This window comes from Tyto alba, unplaced genomic scaffold (assembly GCF_018691265.1).
Source record: "Tyto alba isolate M040663 unplaced genomic scaffold, T.alba_DEE_v4.0 Super-Scaffold_14, whole genome shotgun sequence".
NCBI lineage: Eukaryota > Metazoa > Chordata > Aves > Strigiformes > Tytonidae > Tyto > Tyto alba.
Window position 1 is genome coordinate 8656359 of NW_024881276.1, and position 23486 is coordinate 8679844.

Below are 23486 nucleotides of genomic sequence, written 5' to 3' on the forward strand. Positions count from 1 at the left end.
GGTATAATGGCCTAATTTCTAGTGAAATTCAGTGGTCTTGTATGCTTTATTCTGCAAAACTAATCTGAAAATCTGATTTAGAGATGAAGTAATTTTTAGGTTACCACATAAATATCTGGCTCAGGCATGTCAGATAAACATAAATCTCGTAGTGTAAGTTTTTACACATAAAACCTTCTTTGGGTTATGAACAGTTCAAGAGCATGGCTCAGCTCCGTCCTTAATGTTTTCATTATACCGGTTTACATGTGAATTGGGGAAAACACTAATTCCTCTCCTCTATCGGTTTTAGCAGGCTTTGCAGTTTTCCTAAAGGTGAATACCTAGTTTTATCTGCAAAATGCAAGTGGACTCTAAAGGTTTCATGAGTGTCTTAAGCCAATTTAAGACCTCCTTGTTATTGGATCAGGCTGCCAGGAAGGCTGGATATTCTACACAGCATACTCATGTTGTCCGCCAAAGCCGCAGTGGCACATACTTGCAGGAACAGCCAAAGCAGACACAGTGGAGAAATTTTGTGAGCATTTGGCTGAGTTCCCCAGCTTCTTGTTCTTTCCATTTCTTTCTTCCCCTTTCTCTAGCCTTCCCCTCTTTGGATATAAATCTCTCAAGAGGCTCTGTGAACACCAGAAATTGCCAAGTTCTTACACCCTTCATTATGTGTCTTCAGTCCCACAGCCACCTCCTTTGGGTGTTGCACGTGGGAGAAGTTCCCTGTTAGCTGAAATGGCAGAGAACTGGGTCCAATTGTAAGCCTAAGGCAATGAGTAAACTAGGCTGATTTATGTTGATCGTCTCTGCATGTTTGTGTGATCTTAAGCCACCATTCTCCTCCACATCATAATTGTGGATTTTTTTTCTTTATTTAATCCCCACCAGTTTTGCCATTTCACAGGTAACAAAGGCCTCAGCTATAGGGTGGCCTGATATGTTACCTAAAAGTCTAGGCATTTAAATGTAGGGGAGTATTGTTTTTTTTCCCTGGAAAATTCAGATTAAGTAAATTCGAAGAACTTGTTTAAGCTAGAAAGATGAGAGCTTATAGGTTAGAAAGTGCCAGCTGTGGGAGACCCATAATTTATCCCTTTTATGAGCATGAGCTAGGACTTTTGTATTGCTTCAGAGTATATCCGTCCCCAAGACACCCATCTCATTTATAATCTGAGCAATGGTCTAAATATGGGGTTAACTGTAACTGTAAATCAGACTTTTCCATCACACAAAGAGTGATTTTTACTTTAATCTCACTTCTCATGCTATATTTTAATAAATAACCTCTTCCAAACTGAAATGTTCTTGAGTTCAGCAGTGTAATTTCCTTAGTGCTGGGTTCAGATAGCAGTCTTGAAAATGTGGTTCTAGACACTAACAAAATATTTTATGTTCCCCAGGTATTGCCAGTGATGGAAGGGTTGCTCTATTTTATCTATGGGTGCCTGTGTAGATATATAACGATTCAGACATGCTGTAAATCCTGAAAATACATGTTTTCTTGCCCCCACGATGTAGTTGGTGTAGTAAACTACTGGCTGTACTGATCTCCACCCTCATGCTATTGTCTACGTTATCTTGGGCTAGGCATCATTCTAGCTACATTAGTATGGCCATTTCAGGGCAAGTTTGCTGTTTCGAATCAGTGTTTACTTAAGATCACTAGGTTAAATCTTTGTCACCCCATCTGTGCCCCTCCTGCTTTTCTGCTTAACAGTAGCTGTTATATTCATCTCCATTTGAAATTTTTAAATACTGAAATAAGCAGCAAGTCAGTCTGCCTACCTAGGAAACCAGTCATTTGATACCACCTACTCCAGCGTGGAATGCAAGCTCCTCAGCACTTGTTATGCAAGGATGGGAATGGGCAAAATGCCTGGAATGTTGATGGCTCAAAATTAACTGTTTTTTTTCCCAGGAATATGTTAAGTTGCTATATCAGTAGGGACCTCACTATCTGGCATTAGGCCAGCTAGAAGTACTGTTTTACAGTGGCTTACACTTAAGAACTAGTGTCTTAAAAAATACCCATTCAGAAGGAAAAATGTGTTTGAAAAACAGGGGTTTCATAAAGTGTCCTAATTTCCACCCCGCTCACTTCCCCTTAAATTGTAATCTATGTCAAGTCATCGATTTATTTAAGTAGGTGTTTAAGGTAGGTGAGTATGTACACTGAACCTTAAAATGCAAAAAAGCCACTTTTTTTTTTTAACATGCCAGCAGTGAGAATGGCTAGTGTAGTATAGGTATAAAATCTGGCATGGACAAGCACAGTGAAATTGCTTAGTTAGGCATTTATTGTGATTGAGAAGAAAAGCTTGTGTTGGGAGACCAGAAATTGAAATTATGGAACATGTTTAAGAGGATTTTGTGTTACGTTTTTAGCAGAACTGAACATGACTCCACAGCTAATTTGTTCAGGATTGAGTGAGTGAGACCACAAAAGCCTTCGGGATGTTTTCTAGCCAAGGAGATAAATTTTTAAAAGTTTATCACTGGTAGCTTTTTGGAACACCTTGCCATACAGAGGGAGTCCTCAGTGAAAAACGAGCAACAAAATTCCCTGAAAACTTCAGTTCATTTGCAGGAAATACAGGTTGCAGAAAACTAGCTTACTTGTGCTGAAGTTCCTCTCCCAGCAGATTCTTGCATTATGTAGTGTTTTGCAAGTGCTTTTTTCTTTGCTTTAAGGGAAAATGTAGGGACAAGAAGAGCTAGCTGAAATGCTAAGAGTGTCAAGGGAATCAAAGTAAATACCTGTATTTTTGGGTTTTGGAACTCTTCAGTGATACAAACCTTGTCCACAGCAGTACTTTTCCCTTTAATAACAGTATAATTAAGTTACTGTATGGCAACTTCCTACTTCCAAAGCATCATCATAACAAATTAAGGAGGGGAAAAACAAATTTTAAACTGAAATGTCATACCCAAAGGGAGTTATGTGCTCTCATCAAGCTCAAGAGTCTAAATTAAAACCTCTTGTATTTAGGGTGGTGTTATACTCTACAGCTGAGCAGAATCAGTAGTTGAGTGCTGAAAGTAGGGGGGGTTCCACCTTCCCCTCTTGTGGGCTGGTACTTCTCTCTTGTTGCCTGGATTAGCATTTACTTGCTCCTATGGATTCTTAACCAGCTCATCCTGCATTAAAAAAATAGCTAGCAAAACGATTGCGAGTGTTTAAAATGAAGCGGGTCAGTCCTTCAGCCGTCTTTATAAAATGACCCAGAGGCTTCACCAGACACATCTCATCTTCTTGCATCCACAAGCTGTGTAAGAGCTTATGAACACGGTCACTCAAATACGTTGCCAGGGCTCATCTGATTCACACTGTTTTGCCAATCTGTGATAACTCAATTGTAACCTGAATTCTGTAATTGTGTTGAAAGGACCTGAGTCCCCATTTGTTTCATTTGGCACTGAACACTTGAAAATCAAGCTGTGTATGCCTTCAGGAGTGTTTACTGACTCTTTCACAGCATAGCAGCCTGGGTAGGGGAGAGGAGGTGTCCTGACTCTGCTCGCTCTTCCTGGCCCTGACGTTTGGTCGGTGGGGCGAGGTATTCTTCAGGAAGCTGCATCTGGAATTCATGCACAATAGCTGAGGCATGAAATATGTAGACTATACATATCGATTCACAATGGTGCTTTCAGTAGCTATTGGCAGGAAGCTGGATATTAATGCAAGGAGGAGGAAATGGTATTGAAGGGCTTGATAAAGTATTCTGCTTTAGGCTCAAATGTAACATTAATCCCAAGTTCTTTGCTTGCTGTAAATGAAATCTAAAGGGAGGAAAAAATATATTTGACAAAATTCACAGCAAAATTCATATTCATGTATGAATGCAGTCATTGCAAAATGACTTCTATTGATACTCTATTTCCCTTCCCCTGATAATAAAATGGCCAGATACTTTCCAGATGTCAATATGAAATAAACATTTCATGAGGTTTTGTTTTCAGATGAAGAAACCTTACCTTTGTCATGTCTATGCCTTTTCTTTTATTCTTTAAACACTTTATCACGCTGTGGATCTTCTGTTTGCTTGTTATGTGCTTTTACCTTGCTTTGTTATTATCTTTTCTTTCTTACCAGATATTTTGGGAAAAAAAAATTACTTTAACTTACCGAAAGAATTAATACATATCCCATTTTTATAGCTGGCTTTAAATGTGCTTTTATTTAAAGAGTGATAATATTTTATGGTGCTCTGAACTTTGAATGCTACCATTTCAAAGTGAAGATGAGATGGAGGTGTATAACTGCATATACAGTTCTTTCTGATTTTTGAACATTTAAAACCAAAGTTAGGTTTTCTTTTATTTACTTTTCATTTTAACTGTAACGTTCTAAAGTGTCTAAATTGCCCATTGTAAGACAAACATAAAAACCTAGCAGTAGGAGTGTTCTTCCTGTTATGCTTATATTCCTATTGATTTTGCCAAAAGAAACGTTTGTGAAATTTCTAGCTTTAAGGTTTTGTAGTATTTATAAGAGTTCAAAATTTGTTTTTAGCAGAACATTTTCTTAAAATGTCAGCTGTGGAATTTATTCTTACAACTGTTGTTCTGTGTAGTGGTTCAGCATATTGAGATAGGGGACACTACTTTTGGCTATAAAGCCTACTACAAAAAAAAATATCAAGTTAGCTTATCTAATTGCTTGATTTGATGATGGATCCACCAAAAGCCCACCCATATTTTATAACCAGTAAATCTTTTTTTCCTGATCTATGTTTTTGTTTTACTGGCATCTTAATTTTATTCTTAAAAATTCTGTTGTCAGTCAGGACTGCCTAATATTTTCAGCCCTTTGAACCATTCCTCTACTAGGTTGGACCTGAATATATGGCCCCATTGTCACTAGATAAGCAATCTCCCCTTCATACCCTTTGACTTTTCAATGTACTTTTGAAATCTCAAGTTAAGATCTGATAGTGGAAGAATGAGGGATGAAAGGATGTTCAGCTACATCAGCTGTGCAGGCAGCAAACTCAGGAGCTCTAAAATATGAGTTGATTTATTACAAAATTAGAAAGCTGTGAAGACAGATACTGTCCACATGATAGATAAATGCACTGATGTTCTTATCCAACTACACACTTAAGAGCATTTGTAGTTCTCTAGTGTTTTAAAAATACATAAAACAAAACCAAACCACCCCAAAAAAAAAAACAGGAAAAAAAAAATCCTTCCAAACTCCTCTAAATTTTCTTGTGCAATTTAGGAGAAAAAAGTCGCAGAAGTCAACAGGCTTCACCTTTTGGTATTTTTCCTCTTGATTGTCTTCATCTTTGTCTCTTCTGCGTTTTGAAATGTATTTATCTTCTTTTAAAGAGTTTCAAATATACAACAGCAGCTGGCCTTGCTAGACAATGAATCTTGGCCAGGAATGGCTGAAGCGGACAGGGACCGTCTTCAGCTTATCAAAGAGAAGGAGGCTCTTCTTCAGGAGCTGCAGCTCATCAGTCAGCAGAGACGATCTCCAGAAGACATTGCACGTTTGGAGGAAGAGAAAAGACGCTTAGAGGATGAAATTCAGCGGGCTCGAGCAACATCTGCACATGGGGCCACTGAAAGGTTTGGGAACAAATCGTTTTCTCATCTACTATAAGATCCATATTAGGTAGTTTCAAAAGGAAGAGTAGGTAATTTTTCTGTGTTTAAGAAACAAATAAAAAATGTTAGCAGAGTAATTTGCCTTCAAAAAAGGAAGGGACTGCTCCTGACTGCCATTATTTAATTGTGTCTGTCTTGAAGTTTTCTGAGTTAGAGTGATGTTGACTAGTTAGTTCTGCTTTCATTCATCTAAAAAGCCTGAATAGGAAGAATAGATCAAAACAGAGGCACAAAAGATACTTGGAAAAAGTCTGAGTGATATTGTCTGATGATAGAGACCTGAATAACAGTACCTGGATAGTGAAAGATTTTTCTGTTATTTTGCAGTAGAGTAATATTCATCTCCAAAACCATCAGAACAAAGATCCTTTCCTATATTTGGTTTCTGCCTTATAATAGGAAATAGAAATGCTGAAGTTTTTACTGCCTTTTGTATGCAATTTTTCCTTTCAATTTGCAATCTCAGCAGTGGGAACACATCCCAGCTCTGACATTCAGAGAACATAGTAAACAGAGTCATTCTTGAAAACTTAAATTCAATATTAAGTTATATGTAAAAACAAACAACACCCAAAACATATTAATGGAAACACTGTGTTTATTTCGAAGTTGCCCAAAGAAATGGACAAAACCTCTTAACCTCTTCTTGTTACCATAGACTGCTTCCAGTGAAAGCGAGAAAGTACTTGTTCTTGTTTCCCAGACTGACTTCTCTTAAAATGTGGTAAAAACCCAGGTTTGACACTTGAGGAAAACTACATGAACCAGCTCTAAAGTGATCTGCATAATGGTTAATATTTACATAATTAGACACTTTGAAAATATTTGGAAGTGCCATCCATGTACAAATTTTGAAAATTTCAGTTCCTTTGAAAAGGCTTACTTCAGACAGGAAGTTCAGGCAATAAATAGAAAATTCACAGCCAACCTACAGTTACATATTTTGCCATTTTTGCACTGGCTTTCCAGCTTAAACTGACAGAAAAGGGAGTTCACTTTACACTGCAGTGTAGTAAGTTTTATTTGTTGTTTTTGGGCTCTCATGTTAGGTAGTGCATAGTATGTTGGCAAGAAGGCCAGGCTATTTTTCCATGTAGTTCATGCTGTGGAAACCAGCGTTCCAGTGTGATACTTGATATTTCAAATCCTAGCAAAAAGTTGAGTAGAAGTTAGAATAATATTGAAGGGTATTCTATTTATGTATAGCAAATTGAAGGAAAGCTAATTAGTAGCCTTAAAGCTATTAGTAGCCCTAATTTATTTATTTGTTTTAGGCTCAGGAATAAACAAAACCATTCCTAGTTCCACTTTCTCCTAATTGTGAAATACAAATAACTTTCATTTTTAAATAATTGCTCTTTCTGTTCTGTTACTGAGTTTTAAAGGCACTGAATTCTGTGCAGATCAGAGCTACCTTAAAATATGTATCACTGAGATGCTGTTTTGTTCTTTTTTTGTTTTGTTTGTTTGTTTGTTTGGGGTTTTTTTACTTTTTTTTTTTTTTGGTGGGTTTTTTGTTTGTGTGAGGTTTTTTTGTGTGTGTTTTTTGTTTGTTTTTGTTTGGTTGTTTTTTTTTTTTTTTTTTTTTTGAGATTGTCTGGCAGCCTTAGTTGGAGGTGTCTCTTGCCCTTTAGTGCAGGTACCTACTTTACAGCATTGATGACTGTGGAGTGTAGGTTCCTAAGTTTGTTTTTAAAGTAGATGGTGTGGATACCGCTTCTTTCCCCAGCCAGATTTTCAATCAGTTACGTTTCTTGTATCCATTTGTCTTTTTATTTTGGTTCCTGCATGCAGTGCCTGTATCATATAAGCGTACATAGTTGAGCTGCAGCCTTGCTTGTACCACTTGGTTAACCCGGTCTGGGGTCCACAAAAACAGGAGAAAAGCTTCAGCGTTGCGTGCGCTCGGGTGTGCAGCTTCTGCCGTGTGGTTGCAATGAGCGGAGCCTCCCCAGAGGGCGAGGGGTTGCTGGAGCGTAGCGCTGCAGCCCCTTGCCAGCGTATGAATTGAAGAAGTTGGAAGCCAAAGAAGTTGAGAGATTTATGATTTTACTGCTAACAAAGACATATTTTTTTCATATATTAACCATTCAGAGTTTATTGAAACCAATGCTGCCATTTTGTTTTATCCAGAAGGATTCCCTTTTTGTTGATTTTTCTTTTTTTTTTTCTAAATAGTCCTCCCCATTAACATGTTGAATTCTAATAGCTGTCTTTGTAACTGAGGAAGGTCTGAAGCACTCAAGTAAGTTTGGTCTGCTTTCTCCAAACTGTCATAATCCCAATTTTCAGCCAATTTGTGAATACAGGGCTGGAGCAGTAACTTTCCTGGACATAGAAATCCACAACACAAAGCACATCACCACCCTGATCTTATTTTGAAGTTCAATGATTGAACTTGGAAAAACAAAATGCCAAGAATACTTCTAATTTTGGATTCAGGAAAAGAATAGAAGTGATATCAACAGATAAAATCTAGTTTTAGAAATTTTCATAATCTCAAAACGTAGAATTTAAAATATATTGTAGGTGTATGAGACTGACAGCATTACAGGTACGTTCCATTTGTGTTGTGGCAGTGGTACTGGTAATTCAGCTGCTTGTTATTAGAATGGGCAAAAAATAAGTTGCAGCAAGAGATTTTTGTCATACTTAGTATTCAAAAGTCTAGATCACCGGCTTAAATACAATATATGAATGTACTTGAAACACCTAGAATTAGTTTAAAGTTGAGTTTTATGGTTACTGCTTAACAGAAGTCCTCCAAAAAAATTTTTTTTTTAAATCTTTGAAATTTGACACTAATTAGCTAGGATAATAGGGCTATTTGGAATATTTTTTTCCTGCCAAGGGGACGAAAGTTGTAGTAGTTCTCTGTGTTTTACTGGCACAATCAGGTTGATGTAAGGGGAAAAAGTATCTTGTAGAGTCTGATGTTTTTACCTAGGGCTTTTTATGACTTTGCTAATTGCTGTAATGTATTTTCAACATCACGACTTACATTGTGCCTCAGTTACTTTTCTTGTCTGGGAATTCTGCTGGAGTCTTGGTTCTTGTGTTCTTACTGGAATTACCATTGCTACATATGAGCTGCGTAACTTAAAACGCTTTATTTAACAGTGAAACTTCTTTCTATATTCCAGATGCAATGAAATTATATTTTTCTGTACTTGGAAAGCTCCTAGCACTTCTTGAGCATGACTGTAATGAAGAAAAATAGTAATATGTATCTGTTTAATTATAGGATACTGTTACAGGAAAAGAGAAATTGTTTGCTTATGCAACTAGAAGAAGCTACACGTTTAACCTCATATTTACACTCCCAGTTAAAAAGGTGAGTTAGGTAAAACCAGCAGGTTTTGAAGTTTAACTGTAGCAGAGAAGAATATTAATAATCTGCAAAGTTTCCCTTTTAATACTTTTATGTATGTGTGCCAAGTAAATTAATTTTTAACTAAATTTATACACTTTGGTCTATGGAATGTGATGATTTGGATCGAGTTTTATAAATAGTATTGGTGATGGTTATTTGGGCTAGATTATTATGTGTATTTGGGAATTTTATATGTTACCTTATTTTTTGAAAAGAAGATGCATACTTAAAGCCTGTTGTAATATTGTTACAGTTTTACTAATCTGAAGATAACATTCTTTTAAGCTCTATGAGATTTTAATGTTTTAATACCTTCTCCAAAGGAGGAGTTTTTGAATCCTGGTGAGACGACAACATTTTGCCATTTAAATACGAGAATGTGCTAAGACCCACACAGAAGCCCAGAATGTTTTGCATATTCACACTCACAGCTGCCTTTTTAGATGCAGCTCTTGGGGATTCCTCAGCTCAACACCACGCCAACATCAAAAGCTCAGTTCCTGCTGTGTCTCACTTCATCTCTCTCTGTCACTTACATTCTTCTCTCCCTAACTGTCTGAGAGTGGTAAGAGGAACTGGAATAGGATTAATCCTAAAGTCTTTTTTCTTTTGCACTGGAAAAACCTATGAAGGTGAGGCTTACACAGCAGTTTCTTCGGACTTTCCAAATCCCTTCGCACTGCTTCTTCCCAATAGGTTTATGGCCTATCATTAACGTAAATTCAAGCTGGATCATAGTAATCTACCCCTTCCTGGCTTTACAATGAATCCACTGATCCAGATCCTGCTCTGGCTTTTCTTCCAAATTATGGCTGCTTACATGTTGGAGGAGAGTAGGCTCGTCCTCTTGGATTGCTTGTCTTCAGGCACTTGGTCCTGATTTGGTTGTGACTTATGCTGTTCCAGTCATCGTTATGCTTGAGACCAGGACAAGAGGCAGGAGCCAGACCTTAAAATGCCAAATCATCTCTCCGCGTCATTGTACCGAATACATGTAGAATTGCTTGTGTGATCTGGATTGATGTTTTTATGTCTGCGCTGGTGTTTCTGATTATTTTTGAAGGGGTCTTTTTTGTTTTCTCCTTTCTTTGCCTGCCGTAGTCTGTCAGCTAGCACCCTCACGATGTCGTCTGGCAGCAGCAGGGGATCCCTGGCCTCCAGTCGAGGATCCTTGGCCTCCAGCAGAGGCTCCCTCAGCTCGGTCAGCTTTACGGACATCTATGGCCTTCCACAGTACGACAAATCGGACAGCGTTACAGACTACGGGCAGCACTTACGCTTTGACATCATTCCCTTCGAGTCCCTCACCAAGGATGTGTCGTACGCTGATCCCATTGGACACTCAAATTTCAATAAGCAGCGGAGGTCTCTGGATACCCCACAGTCCCTGGCATCCCTGTCATCGCGGTCCTCTTTGTCATCGTTGTCCCCTCCAAGCTCGCCGCTGGACACCCCATTTCTCTCTGCATCTCGAGATTCTCCTTTGGCTCAGATGTCAGAAGGTTTTGAGGAGATGGCAAGCATAGGAGCCCTGGAAATGCTCAGGGCTCAGACCACAGCGCTGGCTGACGATGATACACAAGGAACGAGCTCATCTCAGACATCCACTTACCCTGTGGACAGTGAAGGGCTGCGAGAAATGGGACCGCAGCTGACTGCTGTCCAAACTGGTGGAGGTGAGGTTCTGAACATTATTATTTTGTCACATGATCATAGAAAATGTCACACAGACCTAAGCATACTAGCACAGTAGAGATTGTTCCTCAGTTTGGCTTATTTTATTTATATCAGTTAAAAATTACGTGCTAGATGTTAGCTGAAAAAAAAAAAACAAAAAAACAAACCAAAAGGAAACAAACAAACAAAAACAGAAACAAAAAAACAGAAAACCCTCAAACTCTAGATTTAGGGCAAAGAGGTGAAAGTAGAGAAGCCCTTGTAAATAGATCTTAAAATAGTGGTGAATTGGGTGGAAGAAATGGAATAGAGTATAGACATTTCTTTGGAGGGTAGTGCAACACAGAATAAATATTTTAGTTTTGGATTGGGAATTAGTAAAAAAGTATGGTTTAGTTATTTCTGAGGTGCCCAACTATGCCCATGTTGCCGTTATTCTGATAATTTAAAGCAATTCTGATAATTTAAAGGAATACAAACCCAGCGGAAATAGAAAAAAAAAAACAACAATGAACCCCCCAGAAAACCCACCCAAACACAAAACCAGGCATGAGGTGATGCTGCCAACAGTGCTTGAAGGCTGGCTGACTCATGCTGAGTTTGTATGCACCCCAGACCAGGTTCCCGTTTCGAGTTCTGCGATGGAGCAGAAGCCACAGTGGCCTGGCAGTCGTGGTGCACTGTGCTCATGAGTAGAGTGCTTCCTCAGCCAAGGAGCATCTCTTGTAGGGGGTGTGTGAGAAGTTAAAGCATCCGCTTGAGTGGCTGTCTCGGAGAACCTGTGCTCTGTGATCGCAGAGGAGCGATGTGTGCAGTTACTGTGGCACGAGTACTGTCAAGTTTTCTTCTCCTGCTTGACTGTGAAGTTTATGGACTTGCTTTAGTTTGCATTGGTGGAAACTTACAGGTGAGAAATGTAAATTAAAGAGATCAAAAGAGGAAACGGAATACTTTTTAAAGGGCAGAACAAATTAAAAAACCTGAGCATACAGGCACATGAGAAATTTATTTTCCTGTTTTAATCAATCAAATGAAGATCTTCTGTTAAATTGAAAAAGAGTATTCTACTTCATGATGATGTTTCTGTGTGTTGGCTTGCTCTAATAAAACCATACCGATAGAAAAGGGCTTTTAGAGAATATTTTTAGTATCAAAGATTGTAATTCCCATCCCATTTCTATAGCTAGAATTCTGTGTTAACAATTGCGCAGAATGTTGCATTCAGGACTTAAAACATCAGGAGTAATGTGAAATAAAGAACGTATCATGTTATCTTATCAGAATCTTATTTGTCAAGTGTTAATGAGAAGGAACACTGACTGTGTACAGAAAAGCTCTCAGCTTTTTATTTTTAAAAAGAACATGTTACCACTGTGCTAAAAAGCCTGTATTGCTCAAACACCGTATGAGTCTAGACTCACCTACTTTCCTTAACGCACGTAGTATTGCCAGAAGATACTGCTGCAGAATTTACGTTTACTAGATATAAACATTTCTAGTGCCCATATTGCAGCTTTCAGACCAAAACAAACAGAATTCCAGAGACCAGCATGTAAGCTTGTGCTTAAATTAGTGCCATAAAGAGGCTTCCTGAGGCTTTCTTTAAACCTCAGATCAGACCACAGTATGTCTTCACCCATTGTGGTGAGTGAAACTATGTTAGTAGTTCATTTATAGCTCATACGTGTTTCCTAGAAGGGAAGGCCTGGTCTGAGGGCCTAGGGAACAATAGGATGAGGGTCAAGTTCCTGCTTTGGTTTTCCTGTTCTCCCTTCTCTGTTACGTTTCTACACATTTCACATTTTTCTGAAAACCTCTGGCAGAACATGCCTGTGCTACTTGTCACTGCTGTGGTGTCCAGCCCCAGCTCCTGGTCCAGACGTTACAATTTTTCTCTGTGTACAGCAAAGTGCTTTGTGTTGCTTTTTGAGGAAGAAATGTATGGTTAAAAGGCAGCCAGGCTGTCTTTTTTTGAGTCTTGTTTTGGATTATTTTTTTCAATGTTTGAATTTGATAACAATTGCTCAAGAAAAATTTGTTTAAACTTTCTGATTTTTCACTGGAGACATGACTGAGTTGAACTCCACACTCACTAGGTGGTGGGTTGGCAGTTGTAATGCAGTTGTTTGCAAGTAGCATTTGGAAGTTTCGAAATTATTTTGGTTTTGTACTCGTTTCTTGAAAACTTTGGACCATCAATCTAGTATATCTCCGTTTGGCAACCCCCAGATGTTGAGTGGGGTTTTGTTTTTCACTGAGGTATTGTGCAGTGTGCTTTGCTGCTGCCACCCAATGGTCTGGTAGCATAATGCAACGCTGGAAAACCTGTAAATTTCAGCTCGGGCGTATCTCTTACCTGTTCTTTAACTAGACTAAACGTGAGGTAGTTTTTTGAAATTCTGGGGGCCAGGTGGGTTAACACTGAATAAACTTCCACATTCTTTGCACTGAAGCAGCACTTGAGCAAGTTCAAGGAGTTCTTCAGGGACTGCAGTTTTGATGATCAGTTGCTGATCTGCTGTTATTTTTCTATATCGGTCTTGGGGACATACTGTGAAATACGTTAGCATGTGTGAATGGAGGGAATATGCTTGACAGGTTAAATCCATTGTATATTTAAAGCTGGGAGTGAGAGGAAACTTGTTAATAAAATATTGGGCTTTAATATCTTCATTATCTCTTCTCTCTCATAAAATAATCCCTCAAATGCTAAATTTCCTTTAATGCCTAAATAATGTCTTTTTTGCAGAAGATTGTCATAGATCTAAAAGATGATTTATCATTGTGTGCTTTTCATTTTGTTTTGTTTCTCATGCGGCACAACAGAAAAATTCACTGTAAGTGAACCAAAATTACTTATTGTGCTGGTTTTGCCTGTAATTCCCAGTGTGTTTTACTGTGTGAAGTGTTGGTTGTGTGTGGTTGGTTGTTTTTTTGTTGGGTTTTTTTTAGTTTGGTTTTTTTTTTTGAGTTGCATGTGAAAAAACAGGAGATTTTGCTACATTTGGTTTCGTTTGATATTGTGCTCTATCTGTTTAATCGTTATGGCATACTTAATTTTTTGCTATGTCAACTAAACAATATATTCATGGCTATAGTTAAATTCCTGGAAAAAGTGTTCTGTGAGCTTTAGCTTTATTATATCATAGTAATGCCTGACAGCATCATGGTAGGTAAGGTCTGTTTGTGTCTCTGATTTAGTTTTTATGAGATTGTTTGACTCTTATTAGTGCATTTTGAGCTGATGTGCTGTATTTGTAGCCTTCTAAGCTTGTGAAACATGCTTTAGATTTATTTATGTATTCTTTTAGCTAATGAAATCTTGGACACCAAAATTTCCTATGAAGTTCACTTTTTCAACTAATGACATCTGAGAATATTCTTTTAATCGGGGCTATCTTACGTTTATCAAGCTCTGGCACCCAGTCGTTCTGGAAATCCGTATCTATTGTTCGCTGATTTTTTTTTTTTTTTTTTTTTTTTAATAAGAACATGAAAGTCAATTGTCTATTTTAGAAACTTTATTTTTAAGGAGTTCTTTAGCTTCCAGCAGTGTAAGGTCTGTGCTAAAACTTGTTCTGTTTCAACCAAAATCTGATGTGTCTGTCTTCTTGACCAATTTTTTCTGCTGACTTTTTTCCTAGTCAAGGGCATGTTTTGGTGTTTGCATCTCTCCCAGATTCACTGGGATTGACCAGATGTTATCAAATGCTTCTATGGCCTGCAGGCAGTGAGCAAATCATTATCAAGTTACAACGTTGTTGTAACATGTCAGTTTTTCATGACATAATATTAGTGCTTCAGACCAATTTTTTCTTCCAGATAAATCTGGAAAATGACCTCTTCTTTGGAGGTTATTTCATCCACTACATCTATACAAAGTGTTCACACACAGGGTGAGCCAAAGGCTTATTTACAAAAAGAATTCATCCTAGTGTAGCTTGTTGAAATTAGTACAGAAATTATAGAAACACTTTCATATAAAATTTATACACTCTTGTGAAGTTCGGCCCCTTCCCAGTGATGTAAAATTATTGGGAAACTTTTATATGAGAAGATGTCTTTACAGAGTGTTACTTTTGATTCTGAGTAAATACCAGTGACGGAACTCAGAGGTGGGATCACCAAATTAAAAGGCCTTAAAAAAAAGGGGGTGGGGGGGAAATCCTCAACAACCAGAAAAACAAACCCATCACTATACAAGTGATATGGAGGAGAGCATGGATTAAATACAGTTTATTTGCTTTCAGTGAGCTAGCTTGGTCTTGGCTCTCATTTGTGATGAGGATGACACGAATAACACTGCACGATGTGTGCTGTACGGTCAGGGTGGGATACTATAATTGGGAGGTGGTGGGGCGGCTCTTTCTCCAGGCACCGAGGGAAATGCAGATTGGGCAGTTCCTGGTCAGCAGATAAATTTCCTGCATAGCTGAAGATGACTAAACCCTTCATTGAATTTTGAGGGGAGATCCGTAGGGCTACTTATGGATCCAAAAGGACAGAACTGGCTGTACTGATATACAGGAATTTTATCTCCAAACAGGACCCTGTGCTTTTTGGAACATCTTCTGGGATTTTGTGCTGTTGGTGGCCTGATAAGAGGAATGTACCTCGTGCTGGCACAGTACTGCTGGGCTCAGTGCATCCTGTCTGCCTGTCCCACAGTGGATTAAAGCTAGCCTTAGCCAGACACTTCTGTTGACAGCAGTAGCATGGTTGTGTTATTTGGGGGGACCTTCATCAAGCTTGAAGTCCTGATGTCCAATCCTGGTAGGGCTTGGGTGGGAGGTGAGATGGATCCCATGCTTGCTGTCTGTACTTCAGCTGATCTCTGCAGGTACAACTCAGGCCATGGGCTGGTGTTCTGCTGAAGGAAACTTACTGATTGGGTACCAGCATTTTATTTTTGATGCTGTAAGATAATGTGCAACAGAGGTACTTAACAAGTGGTTACTTTAAGACACAACTCATCCTTAGTTGAGGACGCTGTAAATGTCAGCTGGTGCTTGTCTCCCATGCAGTGTGCACTGTGCCTCTGTCACTCCAAACGCTGTCTGCTGAAACTGTGAATGCTTCCATGCTGACTAAGTTTCTGAGCATGAGTAGAAGCAAATAAGATGCTTTCCCAACTTTTGAAGTGGCATCTCTTTGCCATTGCTTTTCTGCTTTGTGGACAGTCATTGAGCCTTAAGCAAAATAGCAGAAAGCTGGTAAAAGTTCTTTACTGCACAGTGAAAAAATTGCACTTCCACAAGTCTGTTTAATAGTTCTCTCTAGGGCTTGAAAGAAAACAACGTCAAGTTAGAAGCTATCAGTGAAGTGTCAAAACCTTACCTATGCAATTCTTGAGCATTACTACTTGTGCACGTACTTTTTAAAGGATTGGTAACTGCTATACCTACTTGCCCGTGCAAAACCTGATGTATAACACCATTTTTGTTGGTACACTTACAACATGAAAGTGGTTGCTGAATTGTTATTTATGGTGTTGCTGGTGATTCGGGAAAGGGTGGAAGGGGAGAGGGGTGAATATTGCTTCCTTCTCCCCCAGTCAGTTTTCAAAGTAATTCACCAAGAATTTGAAAAAAACGGTGGTCTGAGTAAGTTGGAAAGCACTGGTTCTTTTTGATAGTGCCTCTCAGATTGTAAATAAAAGCTGCTGTTATGTGATGGCATAAACAGTATGCTTTGAGACTTTGTGTTAGGAAATAAATGAGAACAAAACCTCACATTGTGTTATCAGATAATTTCTTAAAAGAATTAGTCTTTGTGTTTGCTTTCAACCTATTGTATATTCAGTAGGTAAATCTTAAAAGTGTAGAGTATTATGTGTACATATGTTGAATTGATTTAAGTCTTCCTCCAGGAGAGATTATTCTACCAGAAAAGCATTTAATAACAATGCAATTGGTTTACGCTTAGTCTTGTCAGAGAGAAATTAGCCACAAACTTCCTTCCTTAATTCTCTCACAGAAAATCTCTGGTCAATTGTGTTCTAGGTTTTAAACTTAGATTAAAAAAAGCAATGAACTGTGTTTGTGCCACTTTGCCGCTAGTTTTGATACAATAAATGTTTCTTGTTTAATTTTTAAGAGATTGCCTTGAGCTGATGTTCTTCGCTTTTTTGTCCGTGACAGCTGTAACTCTGCGAGGAGACAGTGGTCGAAGATCGGAGAGGAGAGCCAGGCGAGTTTCAGCATGTCTCTCAGATCATTCACTGGCTAGTGACAGTGGCGTGTTTGAAGCTTTAAGCAAAAGGTCAGGTGTATAAATGCATAGTAAGCTGGAAATAATCCTGTTCTACCACACAGTCCAAAAGAATTTGTTGTAAATTTCTGAATAAACTTATAAAATTGCTAATTATTAGCATCATAAAAATATTAGGTTGCATCTTTTAAAGGAAAGAAGCTTTTTACATGCAGTTCCACTGTCATCTTCACAAGTGCCACTCCATTTCACTTCGTTTCTAATGTTTTAATACCATATATTTCTCCCTTGAAAGATAATTTCCTCAGCTTATCATAAATTAGTAATTTTATTTCAACCATTAATAACAAAATAAAATTACACAGTGTGACTTACAATTCTACATAGCATGTGATAAAAGTTTAACTGCAAGGAAGAAATACATGAACTGCTGAAAATGTGTAGGTTGACCAAATGATAGAAGGATGGATAAAGACGTGTTACTTTATACAATTGGGTTAACACAGTAAACAGTAACTGGGAAGAAGATAAGGTTTTGAGGATGGTAAAGAGAAATGAAAGACAGAATAAATATTAAAATAACCTAAATATCTTGAAAGAAGTATTCTAATACCTCAATTTTAAAAATTGTGGATTGCTACTACTGTGTGTTTTTTAAGTAGATCTCTCAATTCCTTCTGTATTACTGAACAATTGCTTATATCTATAAATCGCAAAATAAACGTTAATTTCACTATGGTTTAGCAGCTTAGGTCGGTATGTAGTTTACAGTACTTCCTGTTCCTGCAGGAATGAAGATCTGGAAGAGCCTGTTTATGGCGATGCTGCCAGCAATGAAGAACCACAAATACACGTTGGATTTCTGTGAGTAGTTACTCCTCTTTCTCCCTGTGAGTAGTTACTTCTCTTTCTCAACTCAGCAGGAGTTGTGCACTACTTTTCTTGGGTTTGGTTTTTAACTTTTTAATGAACTAAACTGCAGTGAATAGTTTTAAGAAGTTTCTGAACTGACAGCCAAAGTGTAGTAGTGGATGTACAGATTAGTCAGTCACATGCCACTTTCTGCTGGGGGATGTGCCTTAACCACTGTTCTTTCAGTGTCCTTTCGGTGCTGTCTGATAAAGGGGCCTTCATTACTTCTTTCAGTAGCATTTATTTTCATTAGTGTGAGTATGGGTACGGGGGTATGTCTCTCTGGGTGAGATCTTTTTATGCCAGATAAAGAAGGATTACCTTAGGGAAGTCACAGGTGAAGAGATACAAATACCATTCCCAAATCCAGCTTTGAAATCCTGTGCTTAGGGCATGCTAGTGTTGGAAGTGGGAGCAGTGTGGGGAAGGGCTGATTGTAGCAGTGTGAGACAGGATGTCTTCTCTTAGACAGCTCTCCAGAACTGACTCTACCCCTTGGAAAATTAATTCCCAAGGTTGAGAGTTTTCAAATATCAACCAGGTTTGCTAGTTTCATTTCAAACTCATGCTGATATGAAAGAGTAGAATTTTTAATTTATTTTCATTAGCCCATGAAAATAAGGCAGACTGGTTTGTCTAACTGATACATTGTTACACGTGTGTGTGTGCGCACATGCACACATGCACATGTGCTGTAACTCTTAAGCCAAGGAATGTATTTTATAAACCATGTTCACTATTAAGAGTCACAGTAAGGAATGTTACTCTTTTCAAACTGAATAATGTTTAATTCTCTTAATTCTGATAACTTTGTTACTGTAGCTAATATTATTAAGAACGTTCTGTTATCATAGTATGATATCTGCAATTGCTTTTGATTCAAACTGATTTGTGTAGGAGGTTTGTTTAACCGCAAATGGTGCTTTTACATTCTTTAGTCTTTCATCTCTATCTCTTAAGCAAAGTATTGGTGCTTGGTGACTAACACAGGAAATTTGTTTTTCAGGCATGACAGTGGAAGTGAATGTCTGCTAGTCCATGTATTACAGCTGAAGAACTTTACTAGTCTAGTCGTTAAAGAAAACTGCAAAATGTAAGCTTAAATTTCATCCAAAGTCTAAGCAGTGCTTGTTTTGTGCCACAATCATGCATACCATAGTTTTGTTTGCTTTCATGCAAAATTAAACCATTTCTGGAGAAGAAGCTATGTCTTAGTTTACATGAGGAAAGGGTTAATTTTATAAACACGAAGTGTCTCTTATAGAACCTCTGTAAAAATGGCCAGGTAACAAGCGTGTAGTCCCTAATGACCCATGTTCTTATGTGTTTATTATACACAGGAAAGCTTGTTCAGAAGTATCAATCATGCTTCCATCACCCCATGCCTTCTGGCCAAAAAGCTGTCTACATTATTTGCAGTATTCCAGAAATATTATTTCCTGTACAACTTCTCTACAGCTTATCTGTGATGTATCCCAGAATAAGTTTAGTGTAATTTTCTCAAATTCCTATGGCAACATTTATACTAATCAGTAAGAGAGATACATTGTTCTTAAAAAACCCCTCACAACCACCCCCACCCCCCACTCCCCCCCAAACAAACAAACAACAACAAAACCCCAGCACGCAAACAACAACAGCAAAACCCCAACCAAGATATCTGTAGACTTTTGTGGCCATTACAGCTTTACTTGAACATCTGTGAAACACCTTCCAAAAATAGTTTTAACAAAAATACTAGATGAGAATCAGTATAAACAATTGGATTTTTTAACCTTTAGCGGCCCATGCTACTTTTTCAAATTCCGTATCACATTATATAGCACATTACTTAGTTTATTCTAATAAATGTTTCTTAAATAATGGCAATGTTGCCATAAAACACTGTTTGATCTAGTGATGTGCAGCTTAACATATTTTGAAGAAACTTGACCCGTGAAAATTGTTGATCTTTATCTCTGGGAGAGGTTGTTTGAAAATTGTGGAAAATGGAGGTGTGATAACATTGTATTGTGAAATAAGTCATTCTGTGGGAGTTCTTAAATTGACACACATCTCGCCGAATGAGTTGATCTTTGTTGAAAACACTTGATCTTGCTAACCCTGCAAGCCTCTAGTGGAAATTCTTCATATAGGTCAGTGCATTAGTTTTAGTCTTTTGCTTTGTTTTCAGTGTGAGTGCAAGGATAGGGAAAAAATTTATTGAGTAGTGCTTAACCATGCTGCCTAGTGATTTGAAAAAGAAGTAAGTATCATCTGAAGAATGTAAAGCAGGGTCATGAAAGAAGAAAATCACTCTAGACGGTTTGTTGGACGTTGTCATCAGAGCAATCAGGCATCTAAATGACTCTCAAAGTCAGTTCTTCTCCCCATCCTTCTCAGTTAACTGCCTGGGCTGGAATCAAGAAATTGCATGGCTGCAGGGTAAATCAGTTGGTTTGACTGGTCAAAAAAGAAGTTTATCTTACCAAAACCAGAAGAAGCTTTTAGCCAGTTTAATGCACTCCTCCATGCAACTGTACATTCATGGAATCAGTTGCTGGGGGCAGTGGGGGGGAGGTTACCTACAGCAGCCAGTGAGCAGAGGAGTTGGATCACTCCCTTTTTACAGCAAGTGAAGCTGTTTAGCTAGCTGATGCCCCACACTCCAGAGCTGCAGTTCCACAATAGTGAGCTCTTCCAAGTGCCCTCTAACCATTTATTTGCCTGTCAGTGTCTATGCCTCTCTGGTGGTGGCATAAGAGTTCATGCAGCCTTGTAGTCAACTCGAGTGAGCCTCTGAGCAGGATTTTTTTTTTTTTTTTTTTGCTTGGTTAGATTTTTAACCCAGATAAGTTTTCTGATCTGGCTCACAACACAGTTGCATGAAGCTGTTTGCTGGCACAAAGGAAGGTATGGCAAAAGATAGGGTATTGCAGGGGCTGGACAAGCAGTCAGGACAGGGAGAACACAGAAACACCTCTCGCAAGTAGCTCTCCTACCTTCTGTAAGATTAAAATGGTTGTGGATTTTGGTTTTGGCTTGGAGTCTCAAATAGAGTTGGTACCAGATATTTAATTTTTTTTTTTTTAAGACTGCAGATGGATGCAATGGTTGCAGGTTTCTTTAGCCGTCCTTTTGTGCTGAGCTTCTTATGGGGGTAAAAAAAGGTATGCTTAGCGGTTGGAAGGAAGAAATGGATCCGTGATTCTTACAGGGCAAGTCAGTTGCCTAAGTACAGGCATGTGTTTCCATTTGAAATCTCATAGCATAGCACCTGGTCTCCAGCTGCTGCTGCTCAGGGAAAGACTGTAGCTCTCCCAAAGATCCTGTGTCATATTTGCTAGCCCCATGTAGATGCTTTGGATACCTCAGGGCATCTCAAGTGCTACTTGGTGCCTCTGCTTAAGGACAAAGTTTAAAAAAAAAAAAATTATCTAGAAAAAGATAGCGTTTCCAAATGGGCTTTGCTTTTCTTCTGTGTTAAGAGTACAAAGTAAATTCCTGTAACAGGGAGATCCCAGAGCAGATTCTGTAGAGGTTACTCTGATGTTTTTGCTTAGCTTGATTTTGAGAAATGCAACATAGCTTTCTTTGTCTGAATTGTGCTATTTGTCTATTTTTCTGTTCCCAGTCATGTGAGAGTTTATTTGCCACCACTTGAGTCAGGCACACCAACCACTTACTGCTCTAGAGCTTTGGAATTCCAAACACCATTAATATTTAATGAAGTTTTCCGAATCCCCGTGCATTCAAGTGTTTTGAAATTAAAATCACTGCAGCTGTATATCTGTTTGGTTGACCATCAGCAACAAGAAGAACTATTGGTAAGTGGTCCTTCTTCTTAAAAGCCATGCAACATGGGAAACTAAAGTTACTTGAGGAATAATTTTAAAGATTAAAAAGAGAAAGTGAAGACTTTATTTTTCCATAAGAAGTGCTGATCGAGTTAGATGTTACTGTGTCGGTTTATTCACATATTATATAAGTATAGTTCTGTTAATAAAAAAGGTGGGGTTTTTAAAAACTTTAAATGTGTGCATTTTAGGTTACATAAACTCTTGGACATGATTAGCAAAATTAGCAGAGGTTGAGAATTGTAGCATTTTAAGCAGTATTGAAGGTAATGTTGTCTCTCCTACTGTTTACTGTTACATTGCAGAGACATGTTGAAAATTGATCTAAGGTTTACATTCATTGCTATGGGATTTAGTAGTTAAGGAGTTATTTTTTTATTTAATGCATTTCTTACAAATGTCTGCTTTGGGGAAAGTTGAAAAATCTGCCGTTGCTACATTTTGGTGCAAGAAGGAAAGCATTATGTAAAAAATTTAAACTTTTCCCCAAAGACTTCATCTGACAGCTTTTAGACTACAGTGTGCTCAAGACATCTGTTTCTTCATGGCACTGTAACATGTGCATGATGAACCAGTATCATTAAAAAGTTTCCCTAATAAAAAGACAACAAATACAAACCCCCTATTGCTATATAAGCCTACCAAAGTAGTCAAGAGGTACAGGCATCTCGCTGTCATGCTGGACTGTGGATAAGAGGTGTTTATTTGAGTGGATCTGGTCAAGAATGCATGTTTGTTAGTCCACCTTTACAACTGCATAGCGTCTTATAAAAACAGGGATCTTAACCCAAGGTCTTGTCTGCAGTGGGAAGTTTTGTCATTTTTGCACTACAACATGATGAAAGAGAAAGCATCTTGAGAACGGGCTGGATATATTGATGTAAATGCTTTATATTGATATAGTGTGTTCCTCTGGGAGCTAAATAGCTATTTCAGTGTAAAGCATCTTTATATTGACACAAGTGCATCTATGTTTAGGGTGCTTTTAACTGCTATTACTGAACTAGCAAAAAAATGATAGGTCTTTAGGTTATTTTGGTAGGAATTTTTTATCTTTCATAGTTTTAGCGTAGTTTTGTCAGAAACATCTTTGTCTACAGTAGTTGGTAACATACTTTAGGGTAGGTTAACAATACTACTCAAAAAGAGAAACAATGCCATGTTTTCTTAAGGTAGGTGCATTGAAATATGTATTTAAACATGATCATTACCCTCTTTTGCTGTAAATTGAGAACAAGCATTTTCTCAAATAGAGAAATCATTTACTTACCTCTCTTTGGAACTGCTCTAATTGCCTCTATCAACAAGGCCTCTGCTTTTCAAAATCTCTTCCACTGAGATTACATTTTTTTCTACCTATTTAATCATCCATATATTTCTGCAGTTCTTGATGACTGCTTTCTTTTCAATTAGATTATGCCAGTTTAATACTTCCCTAAATGCAGAAGCCAGGCTGGAATTTATCTTAAGTTATATAAATATTTGTACATAACAAGGAATGGGGGAAGAAAAAGAAATTCTGGCAAATAGTTCTAAACTTCACTTACTTAGAGAAGTAAATCTACTAAACTTGTGGGATGGTCTTTCCATTCCCTCAACCCTTTACTTGTATGCCCTGCCTTGCTGAAAGATCTTTTTCTGTTTTCCTACAGCTTTGTGAACCTGTGCTTCCTTAAGTTGGCTTATTTCTTCCCTGGTGGCCTCGTTAATGTTGAGATAAGGGAGTTTTTATTTTCCATGATTAGCATATATAGCTCATGTTAAAACATCAAAGAAATGTGATTGCCTTTCTTGCAGTCACATGGCATTGCTGTTCCACTCCCAGTTTCTGATCTTTTACAGCCTTGACCAACCAATTATTCCCAGGGTCA

The 23486-nt window shown here is 38.1% G+C and overlaps 1 protein-coding gene across 4 annotated transcripts in view; it reads left to right on the plus strand.

Moving 5' to 3' along the window:
- The window catches only part of WWC3 (WWC family member 3), a 103482-nt gene that overhangs the window by 67456 nt on the left and 12540 nt on the right, over nt 1-23486 (plus strand). For 3 of the 4 annotated variants that reach the window (XM_042788893.1, XM_042788894.1, XM_042788895.1), the window contains exons 9-15: nt 5326-5568; nt 8852-8941; nt 10082-10656; nt 16798-16918; nt 17657-17731; nt 18786-18872; nt 21393-21585. In XM_042788893.1, coding sequence (XP_042644827.1) covers nt 5326-5568; nt 8852-8941; nt 10082-10656; nt 16798-16918; nt 17657-17731; nt 18786-18872; nt 21393-21585 — 1384 coding nt within the window. The remainder of the gene's footprint in view (nt 1-5325; nt 5569-8851; nt 8942-10081; nt 10657-16797; nt 16919-17656; nt 17732-18785; nt 18873-21392; nt 21586-23486) is intronic. The other variant, XM_042788896.1, reaches the window with a different exon arrangement.